This window comes from Mirounga leonina, unplaced genomic scaffold (assembly GCF_011800145.1).
Source record: "Mirounga leonina isolate KUSES-001 unplaced genomic scaffold, KU_Mleo_1.0 Mir_224, whole genome shotgun sequence".
NCBI lineage: Eukaryota > Metazoa > Chordata > Mammalia > Carnivora > Phocidae > Mirounga > Mirounga leonina.
Window position 1 is genome coordinate 20,805,731 of NW_023270615.1, and position 14,376 is coordinate 20,820,106.

Sequence of the window (14,376 nt, forward strand, 5' to 3'; positions counted from 1 at the left end):
CCGAGTCACTTTGGGTCCCCTGGGATGGTCTGGCCAGGAGCGGGCAGAGAGCCCTGCTTGTGGCCTGGACGGCCAGGGCCAGGGCTCAGCTTTGCCACCCTGCTGGCTCGGTTTCCGCATCTGTGGGACCTTAGCTGCGCTGGTGGAGTTGGTGCTCTGGCCGACGGTGGTTCAAGTCCCAGCAGGCCGTGTGGGTGGAGCACAGGGTTCTGTTCGCTGAGTCACCCAAGCAGAGCACCATGCACATGCTCAGCGAGCTGCCCCCCAGTAGCGGTGTCTGTCTCCCTCCAGGTGGGAAGCGGCTGTGGTGTTCGTCTGGGGGTGATTAAAAAGAGCAGGCAGGGGCCACGGGTCCCACCCCACAGTAGGTGGGGGGTGAGGGGTGGGTGGAAGTTGGGTCCCCCACTGGTGTGGGAAACAGGAGTCAGCGCTCATCTGGGTTGAGAGACCTCGCCAGGGGGCAGGTGAGGTGGACGGCTGTGGAAATGAAGGGCCTCACAGAAGGAGTTGAGGGGACCGAGGTAGAAAGCTGGGGGGCCTAGGGACGGTGTGGTCAGTGTGGAGGAACGTAGCCCTGGGCGGGGGGCCGTTTCCTGTCTCAGCTGCCGCGAGAGGCGTTCGGGTGTTGTGTTCCTGTGGGGTCAGGTGGATCCGAGTGGAAGCTGGATCCTTCTCCAGGCGGCTTGTACCATCCATTCCCCCCAGCAGTCTGCAGCGCCTGGAAAGGTCACGTTCTCTGGATGTGGGGCAGCGTCTTCCTAGGCAACAGTTTGTCTTTATTTTACGAACGGTATGGCTTGACACCGGTCATAGTGAGGAGTTGCATAGGGTAGTTCTGTTGACAAGAAGAGCTTTTTGTCAGGAGCTCTGTGGTGACAGCTGTAGGTGCCCCTGGGAGTGCTATGGGTGTTCTCTCGGGCTTTGCTCCCACGCAGGCTGGGGTCTGCGTGTCCTGTGGGGCGTGGGTGGCAGCTCAGGCCGGGATCCTCCGAGAGCCCATGACCTGCTGGCCCCTGAGGGCCCTGCCGTGCACCCTTGGACTTGCCACCCTGGGCCAGAGTGAGGGACTCAGGGCTGATCTCCTTCCTTCCCCAAATCTCACAGCCTGTGGGTTAAGAGCCTCCAACTGGGGAAGAAATAGTCTCCATTTGGATGCTGAGGACCCAAATCCAAATACCTGCTGATTTTTGGCTAGGAGAGATTTTCAAAGTGGCATTGGTTAGGGGGGTGTCCTGGGTGGGAGGAGGGCGGGGCCTGCGGGAGGCGAGCTCCGGTGGGTCTGGCGGTCTCCGTGGGGAGGCTCCCTTCCCCCGAGGCCTGGGTGCCTGGTGCGCGTGCGGCCGCGACATGGCAGCCCCGCTCCCCTGGTCATTGAGGCCTCCTTGCGCTTCTCTTTTACAGACCTCAGAAGAAATATTTCAGCACCTACAGAACATAGTGGACTTCAGCAAAAATGTCATGAAAGAGTTTTTGGGGGAGAACTATGTCCATTGTGGGGTGAGTGACTTTGATTTACACAGTCTGAATTCACAGGCACGTTCCATGTCAGTCTTACCAGCTTCTGGACTATAGTTTGGACCTTTGTGCTTCCTGACAACCCTTGTGTTCCAAGTGCTTCTCTCCCGGGGCTGCGTGGGAGGCACGGAGCAGGTAGTCCAATTCCCGTTTTCTAGCCAAGAAACGTGAGGTTCAGAGAGACCACCTGAGATCCGCATATGCCAGGACCCCTGGCCCCCGGCACCCTGCCGTCACTGGGGGGGCTCCGGCTTGGTGAGGCTCTCAGGGCAGATTCGGACGGCATCACTGAGCCCTCTGCTGCTAGGGGTCCACTGGGGCTATGGACCCTCTTCCAGGGTGGGCCCGCCGTGGAGCTGGCAGGGTGGTGCTGGCTGGGGGGCCTTGGCACCTCCCGACGTGGGCTCACCACAGGGCTCTGAGTGTCTGTACGACCTGGCCCTGGCTGCCCCAGCTCGTGGTCTGAGAGATGACCTGTCCTGGAGTCGTGTCTGTCCTTTCCACGGCATCCTGCTGGCCTCGTAGGTCAGCCCTGGGCGATGTGGGGCTACACAGGGGTGAGAGTGCCCAGGGCTGCCCTGGGTAAGGTCCCCAGCTGTCCAGGTGAGTTGTGAAGGCCAGAAACCCATGGCTGTGGGAGCCCCACGTCTCTGACCAGCCTGATGGTGTCTGAACGAATGCAGCCGTGCTGAATGCCAGCTTTCTCCTTGAGGAGAGGGCATTTCTCTGTTCGCAGCACTTGGGGGATGCTCTAGACCTTTCTCCCAGGAGGGGTCCATAGGGCAGTGGGGAGCTCAGGGTCCCAGCCAACAGTGATCTGGCAGGTAGGAACAGCATCCGGATGTACCCCCAGGGCCCAGAGTGCACTCTGGCTCCAGGTTGGGTTCTGTTTGTCCACAGTGGATGGGGCTCTGGGCAAATGAGGTGGGCTCACAAGGTCACGTCCTGGGAATATCCACCCCACTGACACATGTCCTCTGCATGAAGACACTGCCAAAGTGAAACACAACCTGCTTCTTCTTCCTTGGACGCGGGCCCTGGCATGGTTGAAATGCAGGAACGTCACATCTCTGGCCTGCATAAGGCCACGTTCAGGCAAAACCAGCGTGTGTAAACAGTGACTGCTGACGCCAGTCGGGGTGGGGGGTGGAGTCCTGGCGAGAGCCTTTCCCGCCTCTGTGTCCTGGGACAAGACCCGGACAGGCCCGTGCAGGAGCGTGAGGCCCGGACGGAGTGACAGGCACACCCGTCATGCTGGGTTTGGGGACTAGTCTGGGCCTGTCTCCGGGAGAGCTGGAGGTTAGGAAACGTGGAAGAGGCTGTTTCCCTGGTGCCTTCAGGTCTTGCATCTTCAGTATTTCGGCAGTTGAGACACTGATGGAATTTTAAAAGTGTTGCCTTGCTTTTGTGGACCCAGTCTTCCTGAGGTGAACACCACTGGGGCAGCCTTAACTTCACGTTTGAACTTGAGGTGATGATAAGTGAGGGCATGCTGTTCTCCGGGGGAAGATTCTGGAAGACTTTGGAGGACATGCTGCTCACCTCCCAGTCCCCCAGGCTGGTGGCTCTTTGTCCTTCTCTGCGGCTGTCCTGCATCCCTTCGAGGGCAGGTGCGCGTCAGCAGGGAACCTGGTGTGGCTACGCCGTCCATGTTACACTTCCGGGAGAGGAATTCTGTGGTCTTAACTGTAGTTCTTCCTAAGTTAATACTTTGTGCAGGTAGGTGCTCACCGCCTGCCCTGCTGACGACCTCCGTCTGTCCGTCTGTCAGGCAGGATGGCATGGTTCCTGCTGGTTCGGGAGTCTGAATCGGGTTGGTAAATGTAGCCAAGTGTTAAGGATGCCTAAAATAGAACTCATCGTAAAATTGGGAATTTAAGGTTTAAGGAAATGCAGTTCTACTTTTTACCTTGGTGACCGACGTAGGCAAGGGGGCTGGCGGACACCGTGCTGAGAGCAGCTGAGTCGCCTGTGGCTCCGATGGATCCCGTCTGCTGCTCCCTGCGCTCCCGTCGTGGCGGGTTTTCTTCTCGCGCTGGGTGAGCCCGGCCCTGTCGGCCTCAGACGGGGTGGGAGCCGGGGCATGGGCGCGTTGACCGACGGGGTGGCGCACCTTTCACCGTGGAAGCCAGCGCTCTGAGGAGGGCCTGTTGCTTCACGCACAGAAACCTTTGTGTTGGTTTGATCTGGTTGCGTTCTCAAAACAGCAGAGCAGGTTTTATTTCTAAACCCACATACAAGTAATTTTTTAACGTGGTAAAATACACATAACATGAACTTTGCCATTTTCACCATTTTCGAGTGTGCAGTTGGGTGGCATTAAGCACGTTCACACTCCTGCGGCGCACTGAGTATTTCATACTTGTTCTTACAGGAAGTGGTTCAGCTGCCTCTAGATTTCGTGAAACAGCTTTGTTTAAAGATACAGTCCGAAAGGCCAGGTAAGAGTTCCAGCTTGCAAATTTTGTTGGCGATTTAAATAGTCCATTTGGAAAGCGTTTGACACACTGCACACGTTAGGTCGATGTCGTTTTCAGCAATCCTGCTGCCAGAAACTTATTCTCAGCTAGAACGTGCTCGGAGCGCGTGAACGTGATTCTGGGCGTCGGATACTCCCCTCGCTGCACAGAGCATCTGAGCCCGAAGGGGAGCTGGAGTGGTGCAGACTTAGGGCGGGGAGGGCGGCTGCCAGAGTCCAGGAGACTGGGGCGGCCCAGGTGCCCTGAGCACCTTCTCCCAGGAGCCGGAATCCACCTGGCTGCTCAGCCTCCTGCAGGCAGCGGACAGACGTGCCCGCTTCTCCCCATCACCTCCGCGCCTTTCTGCACTGCTCGTGGCACATGAGAGCTTTTCCTTTTGGTCAGAGACCGGATGTGATGTCCGTAGTGGGGGGGGGTGGCCGGTGTCCAGTCCTTCTATGATTAGGAAAGAGAAAGCAAGCAGGGCAGTTGTGCCCCAGAGCCTCGGTTTGGGGTGCTCCGCGGAGCAGGGCTCTGGTGCGGGAAGGAGGCCACACATGCGTCCCAGCCAGGACTGGGTCTTGGCTGTTCCTCGCTAGACGAGGGCAGACTGATGCTTGTTCTAGGGGCTCTGCATCGTCATTTGGTTTTATAATTACCAATCGAACATATCCGATGTGGCAGTCATAAGAACTGTCCCTCGTTGTAATAATGCCTTGTAATTGGCCTCCTGACATGAATGGAGGAAGGCTGATTCCCCCGGGGGCCCAGAGGCTGTGTCCTGTGCAGCCGCACAAGATGTCCTGGGCCCGACATCTGGTTCCAAGAAGTAGCGGTGTTGAGGGCTCCGAAGGAACCGGTTGTGGATGGAAGGTGAGGCTGTTGCCTCCTTCCTCTCTCAGCTTCTGGGCTAAGGGAATCGCAGAGGTGGGGGTGATCCCCAAGACCACTCCACTTCTGGCAATGCTCACACAGTTGGGGGTCCCCACACTGAGCTGGGTCTGATGACTTGCTAGAAGGACCTGAACTCCCAGTTATCCTCATGGCTAAGTTTTCTCGCACTGAGGGATGCAGATGACACCCAGACCAGGGGAGAGGCTCTGGGGCGCGTCTGAGAGACACCTGCGTGAGCTCCCGGGCGGCTTCTCCACTGGACTTGTCTGCACACTGCTCGCTTCTCCCAGCAACAAGGTGTGACCACACGGAGGAGGAGTGCCAGCCGGGGTTGGGGCTGGGGCACACAGACACAGCTGGCCGCCCCTCTGGAGGAGGAGCCGGTTCTGCAGGGCCCAGACCCCCGCCCTGAATCACAGTGTTGCACTTGTGTGACCAGAGCCCCCAGATAAACACGGACGCTCCTTAGGCAGGACCCCCTGAGGCTTGGAGGCCTCCCAGGAGCCCGAGGCCACGGCCTCTCTTGGGCAGGGCTGAGCCTTCCCCCACAGGAGTCCGCCATGTTGCCGTTGGTCATCTTGTCTGTCCTGTGCTGATTCTCAGGTCTTTTCTTGGCTCTGTCTTTCAGAATCTCGCTGTGACAAGGACCTGGACACTTTCAGTGGCTATGCCCTGTGCCTTCCCAATTTAGCCAGACTTCAGACCTACCGTTTTGCAGAGCACCGGCCGATTCTTTGTGTAGAGATCAAGGTGAGCTTGTGTCAAGGGGAAGATGGTGTGGGGGGAGGGGAACAAGGGTCCAGATTGTAAATTGTGAGTCTTCTACCTGGAGGGCACTTGGCAGCAGAAGCTCCTGGGGTTTCCCACGTCCTGGGCCTCATGGTCCCTTCCCAGCCCCCAACTCCCATAGATTCAGCTTGCTTCCTGTTCCTTCATGTCTGTCACCTGCACCTTGCTGCTCTGGTTCCTCCCACTGGCCAGACCCTCAAATTTAGGCCTGTTCCTCGTGCTATGACGTGGAGCCAGCAGATGGCCACTGGCAGAAGGAAGTGAGTTGGGTTCTGTCTTCCCTGTTTTCCTCGGAGGGTGCTGCTTGCCAGGCCCCCTTCTCACCTTCTTCCAAGCCGTGCCCCTTGGCTGCTTGGTGACACTACACTCCAGGAGCTCAGTTCCGGGGGTGCCCGTCTGATGGGTGGCACTCCGTTCCTTTGCTTCCTACTCAGGAGAGACCTCCGCAGAGGCCCAGAAGCCTGTGTTACTTTTGGAGTCCTGGTTTGTCCCCCCGGTGGAGGGCCAGGGTCTGCTGCGCCGCTGAGCCCTCTTCCCCTCGAGACGCCTCCCAAATGTCCCAGGCCATTGTTTGTCTCCTTCCTCCAAAGCTCTGTGGCAGTGATTTCTGGGTCACCCCTGTGACCCTGAGCACTCACACCCCCGGGTGCTCTGTGTGGACTGATGTCCTGCTTGCCTGACCACAGGGTGGATATTATGGGTCTCGGATGACAGGCAGCATGGTCTTCAGAGCCTCAACACTGTGGTTTTAAAAGGCAGCGGATGGGGGCACCTGGGTGGCTCAGTTGGTTAAGCGTCCAGCTCTTGATTTCAGCTCAGGTCATGATCTTGGGGTCGTGAGATTGAGCCCTTTGTCAGGCACCGTGCTGGGTATAAGAGCTGCTTAAGATTCTCCCTCTCCCTCTGCCCCTCGGTCCCTGTTCATGCATGCACGTGCTCTCTCTTTTTCTCAACTGAATGAATGAAAGAGAAAGGAAGGAAGAAGGAAAGAGGGAAGGAAGTAAAGAAAGAAGGAAAGAAGGAAGGAAGGAGGAAAAGGAAAGGGAAAAAAAAAGAAAGGCAGCAGGTGTTCTGTGAGCATGACCGCTGTTAGATGGGCCTTCCTGGTCACTCCGTGTCCGAGGAAACGAGGGTTCTGCTGCTTCGAGCTGGGGGCTGGGGCAGACCTGCACGCCTAGAGGCTTTCCTGCCACGTCGTGTCACAGAAGAAGCACGGAGCTGCTCGGTGTTTCGCTTTGTCTAGTCTGTGAGGGAGGCACGTCTGGTTGTCCCCAGGGAGGCTTCTGCAGCGGCAGGGATGGGATGTGCTGGGGCGGGGGAGGGGTCTCTTCCCGCGGGGCTGCAGGTCAGAGCAACTCTCGGGGACATCAGACCTCCCGAGTCTCCTGCCTATCGCGCTCTGGTGCCTCGTGTCCTGGAAGGTACGGGATTGGCCCCTAAACGTTTTTCTTCCCTGTTTATCTCGCAGCCGAAGTGCGGGTTCCTCCCTTGGTCCAGCGGCGTGACGCACGAGGTGAAGCACAGGGTGTGTCGCTACTGCCTGCACCAGCACCTCAAGGTGAGGCGGCGGCCGAGGCGCGCGGGGCCCTCCGTGCGAGCCCGGGGCTGCCCGACCGGTGGGAGAAGGCGTGCATACCTCTTCCTGCGTCTTCCTCCACAAGCAGTCCGCGTTCGCCCGTCCAGATAGGGCTCGCATATCTCCAGTTCACCCGGTGAAAGTGTGTAAGCCTGGGTTTGGGCGGATTCGTCCTCGTTCCGGTTGCAGAATCATTTCGCCACCTCACAGAGAACCCTGATCCCATCGGCAGTCACTCCCCGGCCCCCCATCGGCCAGCCCCCGGCAGCCACCCGCCCCGTGGACTTGCCTCTTCTGGACGTTGCCTGTCAATGGCGCCCTGGACCCCGCGGGCCCTTTGTGACTGGCTCCTTCCCTGAGCATCACCGTAGCGGGTTGAACGCTCTCGCGTCGAGTGGGAACGTCTGGTCCATCATTTGTCTCTTGACGCACATGTGGGTCGTTTCCCCCTTTTGGCCGTTGGGAATAGTGCTGCCGTGAACGTGCGTGTACCCCTGCTTGTTTGAGTTGCTGCTTTCCGTCTCGGGGGTGAGTCCTAGGGGTGCAACTGCTGGGTCTTAGAGAAGTCGTGTCTGATTTTTTGAGCAGATGTCAAGCTATGTCCGCAGCTCTCGCGCCATTTTGTATTCCCACCAGCAACGTATGAGGGTCTAATCCAGCCACACCCTCGCCGGCACTTGCTGTCGTCCCTCTTTGTGATTATGACCCTCGGGGGCATGAAGCGGCAGCTCGCTGTGGGTTTCATCTGCGTGTCCCTGACGGTTCGTGATGGTGCGGGTCTTGTCACGGGCTCGTCGGCCATTTACATGTTTTCTTTTGAGCTATATTGGTTCAAGTCCTTTGCCCATTTTTGAATCAGGTTATTTTGTTGTTGTTGTCGACTTAGGGGTTCTGTATATATTTTGGATATTAATCCTTTGTCAGATATGTGCCTAGCAAATACGTTCTCCCATTCTGTCAGTTATCTTTTCGCTCTGTCGTTAGTATCCTCTGATGCACAAATGTTCTTAATTTTACTAAAGGCTAGTTTGTCTGTTTTTTCTCTTCTTGCCTCTGCTTTCGCTGTCATAGCTAAGAAATCATTGCCTAATGCAAGGTCATGCAGGTTTTCCCCTATGGTTTTGATCCATTTTATGTTAATTTTTGAATTTTTTTTTAAAAGATTTATTTATTTGAGGAAGTGTGAGAGAGAGTGAGCGAGGTGAGGAGCAGAGGGAGAAGCAGGCTTCCCGCTGAGCTGGTAGCCCGACGTAGGGCTGCATCCCGGGACTCTGGGATCACGACCTGAGCCGAAGGCAGACACTTAACAACTGAGCCACCCAGGTGCCCTATTTTATGTTAGTTTTTGTAAAGGGAGTTAGGGGCCCAATTTCTTTTGCGTTTAATTTCAGTTTCCCAGCACCATTTGTTGAAAGGACTGTCCTTTCTCGATTGAATGGTCTTGGCTCCCTTACCGAAGATCTTTTGGCTGTAAATGTGGTGGTTTCTATCTGGGCTCTCTGTTCTGTTCCATTGGCCTGTATGTCTGTCCTTAGGCCAGTGCAGCCCTTTTTTTGATTCTGTAGCTTTGCAGTCGGTTTTGAAATCAGGAAGTTTGAGTCCTCCAGCTTTGTTCTTCTTTTTCAAGATTGTTTTGGCTTTTTTTGAGACTCCTTATAGTTACATATGAATTTGAAGATTGGATTTTTCATTTCTGCACAAAAAGATTATTGAGACTTTGAAAGAAATTGCAGGAACGTGTAGATCACTTTGGGTAGTGCTGCCATCTTACCAGTATTAAGACTTAAGGACCCGGGGCGCCTGGGTGGCTCAGTCATTAAGCGTCTGCCTTCGGCTCAGGTCATGGTCCCAGGGTCCTGGGATCGAGCCCCGCATCGGGCTCCCTGCTCGGCAGGAAGCTTGCTTCTCCCTCTCCCGCTCCCCCTGCTTGTGTTCCCTCTCTCACTGTGTCTCTCTCTGTCAAATAAATAAATAAAATCTTTAAAAAAAAAAAAAAGACTGAATAATAGTCTGTTGAATATATATACCACATTTTTAATCCATTTATCCAGTGGTAGACACTGGGTTGCTTCTATCTTTTGGCTTTTGTGAAAATAATGCTTCTATGAACATGGGTGTGCAAATACCTCTGAGATTCTGCTTTCAATTCTCTTGACTGTATACCCATAAGTAGGATTGTTGGTCACGTGATAACTTCATTTTTAATTACAACCACCATACTGTTTTCCACAGCATCTGTGCCATTTTACATTCCTACCATGGTACATAAAAGTTCCACTTTCCTCACACCCTTACCAACACTTGCTAGTTTGTTTTCTGATAGTAGCCATTCTAATGGGTGTGAGGTGAGAGATGCAGTTGTTCTTTATACACTGATATCCTGTCACCCTTGATGAACCTGTTTATTTGCTCTATTTTTTTTTTTTTGTCTTGTTTTGTTTTTTGTGGTGGTAGTTTTTTAGGATTTTCTGTATACATGATCAGATCACTTGCAAATAGGGATAATTTTACTTCGTTCTTTCCAATCTGGGTGTCCTTTGTTTTTCTTTCCTAATTGCTCTGGTTAGAACTTGCAGTACAATATCGTTTAGAAGCAAGAGTGGACATCCTTATCTTGTTCCTGATCTTAGGCAGAAGCTTTCAGTTGTTTGTTTGTTTGTTTTTTTAAAGATTTTATTTATTTATTTTACAGAGAGAGACACGGCAGGAGAGGGAACACAAGCAGGGGGAGTGGGAGAGGGAGAAGCAGTCTTCCCGCGGAGTAGGGAGCCCGACGCGGGGCTCGATCCCAGGACCCTGGGATCACAACCAGAGCCGAAGGCAGACGCTTAACGACTGAGCCACTCAGGCGCCCCGGGTTTTTTTTTGTTGTTTTTTGTTTTTTTTAATCATGAAAGAATGTTAGATTTTGTCCCACATCTATGGAGATGATCATGAGGTGCTTTCCTTTCTATCAATATGGTCTATTACATTGATTTTCATATGTTGAACCACCCTTGTATTTCTGGGATAAATCCCACTTTATTATAGGTGTAAAATCCCTTAAATATGCTGCTAAATGTGGTTTGTTAGTTTTTATTGTTTTTATTGAAGGTCTTTTCCTTAAGAGATACTGGCCTGCAGTATTCTTTTGTAGTGATGTTTTGTCTGGTTTTGGTATCAGGGTGATAACTGGCTTCATAGAATGATTTAGGAAGTGTTTGCTTCTCTCCCCTCTAATTTTTTGGAAGAGTTTGAGTATCGGTGTTGATTCTTCTTTAATCATTTGGTAGAATTAACTAGTGAAATCATCTGGTCCTGGGGTTTCCTTTATTGGAAGATTTTTTCTTTTATATTTATTCTGTTCAGATTCTCTATTTCTTCCTGACTCAGTTGTGGTAGTTGTGTATTTCTAAAAATTTGTGCATTTCATCTAATTTCTTGGTTGATAATACTCATCTAACATTCTTCTTTATTTCTGCAAGGTTGGTAGTAACATCCTTTCTTTCATTTCTTTTTTTTAGGCACTTTTCTTGATCTAGCCAAAGGATTTGTAATAATTGTTGATCTTTTCAAAGAAACAACTTATGGCTTTGTTCTTTTTCTTCATTTTTCTCCCTATTTTTCATTTCATCTGTCTCTGCACTAATCTTTATTATTTCCTTCCCTCTATCTGCATTGGATTTAGGTTGGCCTTACTTTTCTAGTTCATTAGTGTAGAAATGTAGGTTATTGATTTGAGATTTTTCTTCTTTTTTATATAGGTGTTTATAAGTATAAATTTCCATGCAATCCCTGCTCTCTCTGCCTGCCATAAATTTTGGTATGTTGCATTTTCATTCTGTCTCAATTTTCTGATTTCCCTGTAGATTTCTTCTTTGACTCATTGATTATTAGGAATGTGTTTAGATTTCTCATATTTGTGAGTTTCTCAATTTTTTTTTTTTAAGCTGTTGATTTCTAATTTCATTTCACTGAGTTTGGAGAACATCTGCATGACTTCGTGTCTCCTTGAGAATGTTCCATGTTTGCATTATCAGATTGTGTATTCTGCTGTTGCTGGGTAGAGTGTCCTATAGATGTTTGTTAGATCTAGTTGGTTTAGAGTGTGGTTCAAGTCTTCTGTTTTGTTGCTGATTTTCTGTCTAGTCACTCTTTAATTTAACATCTTAAGCTAAACAGTCTAGCTCAGTTAATACCAACTTAATTTCACTGGTGTACAAAAACTGCTCCTTGTAGCTTTGTTGCCTTCCCCCTCACAAATTAACCTTTATATATAGTATGCTTGTCAATATAGATTCCTGACGATTGCCTTATGCCATGTGAGGGACATTTTGTCTTTAAAGGGGATGGGATCAAAAAATCACAAACAGAATATATCTGTATTGTCTTTTATGTTTATCTACTTGTGTAGTTTCTTTACTGCTGTGCTCTTTATTTCTTCACATGGATTTGAGTTACTGTCTAGTGCCCTTTCATTTAAGCCTGAAGGGTTTCCTTTAGTATTTCTTGTAGGGCAGGTTAACTAACAACAGATTTTTTTTAGTTACTGTTTTTCTGGCAGTGTCTTAATCACTCCTTCATTTTAAAGGATAGTTTAATAGATGAAGAACTCTTGGTTGACAGTTCTTAAGCACTGAGATTTTCCTGAATGTCTGCAACCAGTAAGTCTCTGCTGAGTGGCTCTGTGTGCACACAGGGCCCACCATCAACACTCAGCATGGCGGTTGCAACTCTCCTTAGCCTTCACTTCCTCAGAACCTCAGATCAGCAGAAGGGGAGGGCCTTTTAAGGTCTTTCCAGAGCCTGCACATGGCCTTGTAGATGCCCAGGTTATGCTGTAGCTTTCCAAAGCCTGTGTTGGGTCTCATTTCTCAGCTTTTTCTCTTTTTTTAGCTTTAGGTTAGCCTAGTTGTTTGCCACAGCTTTTATTTTATTGAATTGTTATCCACTCTCTCAGGTAGCCATGAAGTTAAACAGTCGCCTCTGATAGTTTTCACAAATGCCCCTTGGGAAAATGCCCCTTTTGCACTTGGTAAGCTCTGAGTCAGGTAACAAAAATGGGAAATCAAGAGATAGGTCACATAATGACCATTCTTTGGGAATGAGGGTTTGGAGAAACTCCTGCCTGGTTCAGCCCCCTCTGGTGGCTGCCAGGGTTTTCACGAGGATTGGGGTTGTTGGTTTTTAAGGTTTCCTTAGAGCTAGAGAGAGGGGTGGGAAGAGAGCATTAAAAATGACACAAAGTTCACTGTTCCTAGATTTGGCCATTTTTCTTGAGTAAATGCTCCCCAGATTGTTGCAAGCCTTTGGTTAATTTTCAGAATTCTGAAAGTTTGGGTTTTTTTTTTTTTTTTAAGATTTTATTTATTTATTTATTTGAGAGAGAGAGAGAGAGCACATGAGATGGGGGAGGGTCAGAGGGAGAAGCAGACTCCCTGCCGAGCAGGGAGCCCGATGCGGGACTCAATCCCGGGACTCCAGGATCATGACCTGAGCCGAAGGCAGTCGCTTAACCAACTGAGCCACCCAGGCGCCCCCGTTTTTTTTTTTTTTTTAAAGATTTTATTTATTTGAGAGCGAGGGAAAGAGAGCATAAGCAGAGGGAAGAGGCAGAGGGAGAGGGAGAAGCAGGCTTCCCGCTGAGCAGGGAGCCCGATGCGGGGCTCCATCCCAGGACCTGGGGATCGTGACCTGAGCCGAAGGCAGATGCTTAACGACTAGGCCACCCAGGTGCCCCTGAAAATTTTGATTCTGACAGTTTTTGCCAGTTTTCTCATTGCCCCTATGGAGGAGAGAATTTCCAGAGGTCTTTATTCCACCATTTTTGCTGACTCACCCCATCTTTTCTTTGTGGTGTTACAACTTTCTAGGCTCTTAGGGAAAATAAGGTATGTCAGCATTTAGGAGGTGGTCTTCATTGTCACCATTCATTTGATGGATTTTTTAAGAACTGGTTTTTACTATGAAGCAATACCTGCTCATTTAACTGATAAAATATGGAATTTCCCAGAGGTAACCCGTGTTGTCAGTTGGCACATCCTTCCAGACTTCTCTCTGTGCCAACACAAACATACATGTTATCCAAGTGGAAATGAGATGATGCCTTTTCCCACATGTATTCTGGCGTGTGCTCACATGTGCATGGACACATACACTTTTATAAAGCAAATATGGGATCTGGCCATATGTAGTTGTTCTGCTAATTGCTTTTTTCACTTAACTAATCCTTGAAGATTGTTTGTTGTGTATCCTTCAAGGCTTTTTCAGCGTGTATTGGATATATGCACATATGGAGGCCCCCCCCTTTTTTTTTAAGCAAAGTAACAACATTTCCACCTAGGCAAATTGCGTTTTTTTATTGAATAAATGTTGGTGATTTTTTGTTTTGCCTCTCTCTGTAAGCTGGATGTCGTTTATTCATTCCTTCATTTAGCATGTGGCCCACGGGAGCAGATGCCCTGTGAAGCTGTTTCCCGACCTCGCTGTTACAGTCAGGCTGCAGTGAGCATTCTTGATCTCATGACTCCTCATAGATTTGCCAAGTCAGGGGATACCCACATTGCAAATTTGATGGAAACCAGCAAGTTGACTTTCAGAAGGTTGTGCCAATGTATCTTCTCCCCCCAAACATGAAATTACTAGCCACACCCTCCTCTTCCTGAACATTACAATTACAAGGGTTTGTTCATCTGATTAGCAGAGTTTAGCCGTGTCATTTTGTAGACCGTGTGCTGCTGGCTGTAGAAAGAGGCTGCTTTCGCTGTGTCATTTTGAAAAGGTGCTGGCTGCCAGCTTCCCTGCTCGTGTGTGGGGGGGGCTGGGCTGGCAGCCACCTGAGGCTCAGAGGAGGGCTGAGGGTTCTTGGGGTTGGACTCAAGCCCCAGCCCCACTAGTGATGATGGGCCCCTGGGTGCTGGCCTCTGTGGGGACCTTCGGCGCCCTCGTCATCTCTCAGAGGCGTTGGCCTCATGCTGCCCCAGCCGGTCATTTACAGCACTTGGTGCTTTCTTAACAGGTGGCAACTGGGAAGTGGAAGCAGATAAGTAAATACTGTCCCCTCGACCTCTACTCAGGGTAAGAGAGCACTTCTCCTTTGGCCTTAGTGCCGCCTTCCATGGGGGCGGGGGAGGGGGCCACTCGCCGGCCGGTAGCCAGGGTCCT

The 14,376-nt window shown here is 51.0% G+C and overlaps 1 protein-coding gene across 3 annotated transcripts in view; it reads left to right on the forward strand.

Annotated features, from left to right (window-relative positions):
• The window catches only part of IPPK (inositol-pentakisphosphate 2-kinase), a 45,262-nt gene that overhangs the window by 6,050 nt on the left and 24,836 nt on the right, over positions 1–14,376 (forward strand). For all 3 annotated transcript variants that reach the window (XR_004683559.1, XM_035029263.1, XM_035029264.1), the window contains exons 3-7: positions 1,402–1,497; positions 3,890–3,956; positions 5,497–5,618; positions 7,126–7,215; positions 14,231–14,289. Coding sequence is in view for 2 of the 3 variants with exons in the window: in XM_035029263.1 (XP_034885154.1) it covers positions 1,402–1,497; positions 3,890–3,956; positions 5,497–5,618; positions 7,126–7,215; positions 14,231–14,289 (434 nt within the window). In the remaining variant the exon portion in view is untranslated. The remainder of the gene's footprint in view (positions 1–1,401; positions 1,498–3,889; positions 3,957–5,496; positions 5,619–7,125; positions 7,216–14,230; positions 14,290–14,376) is intronic.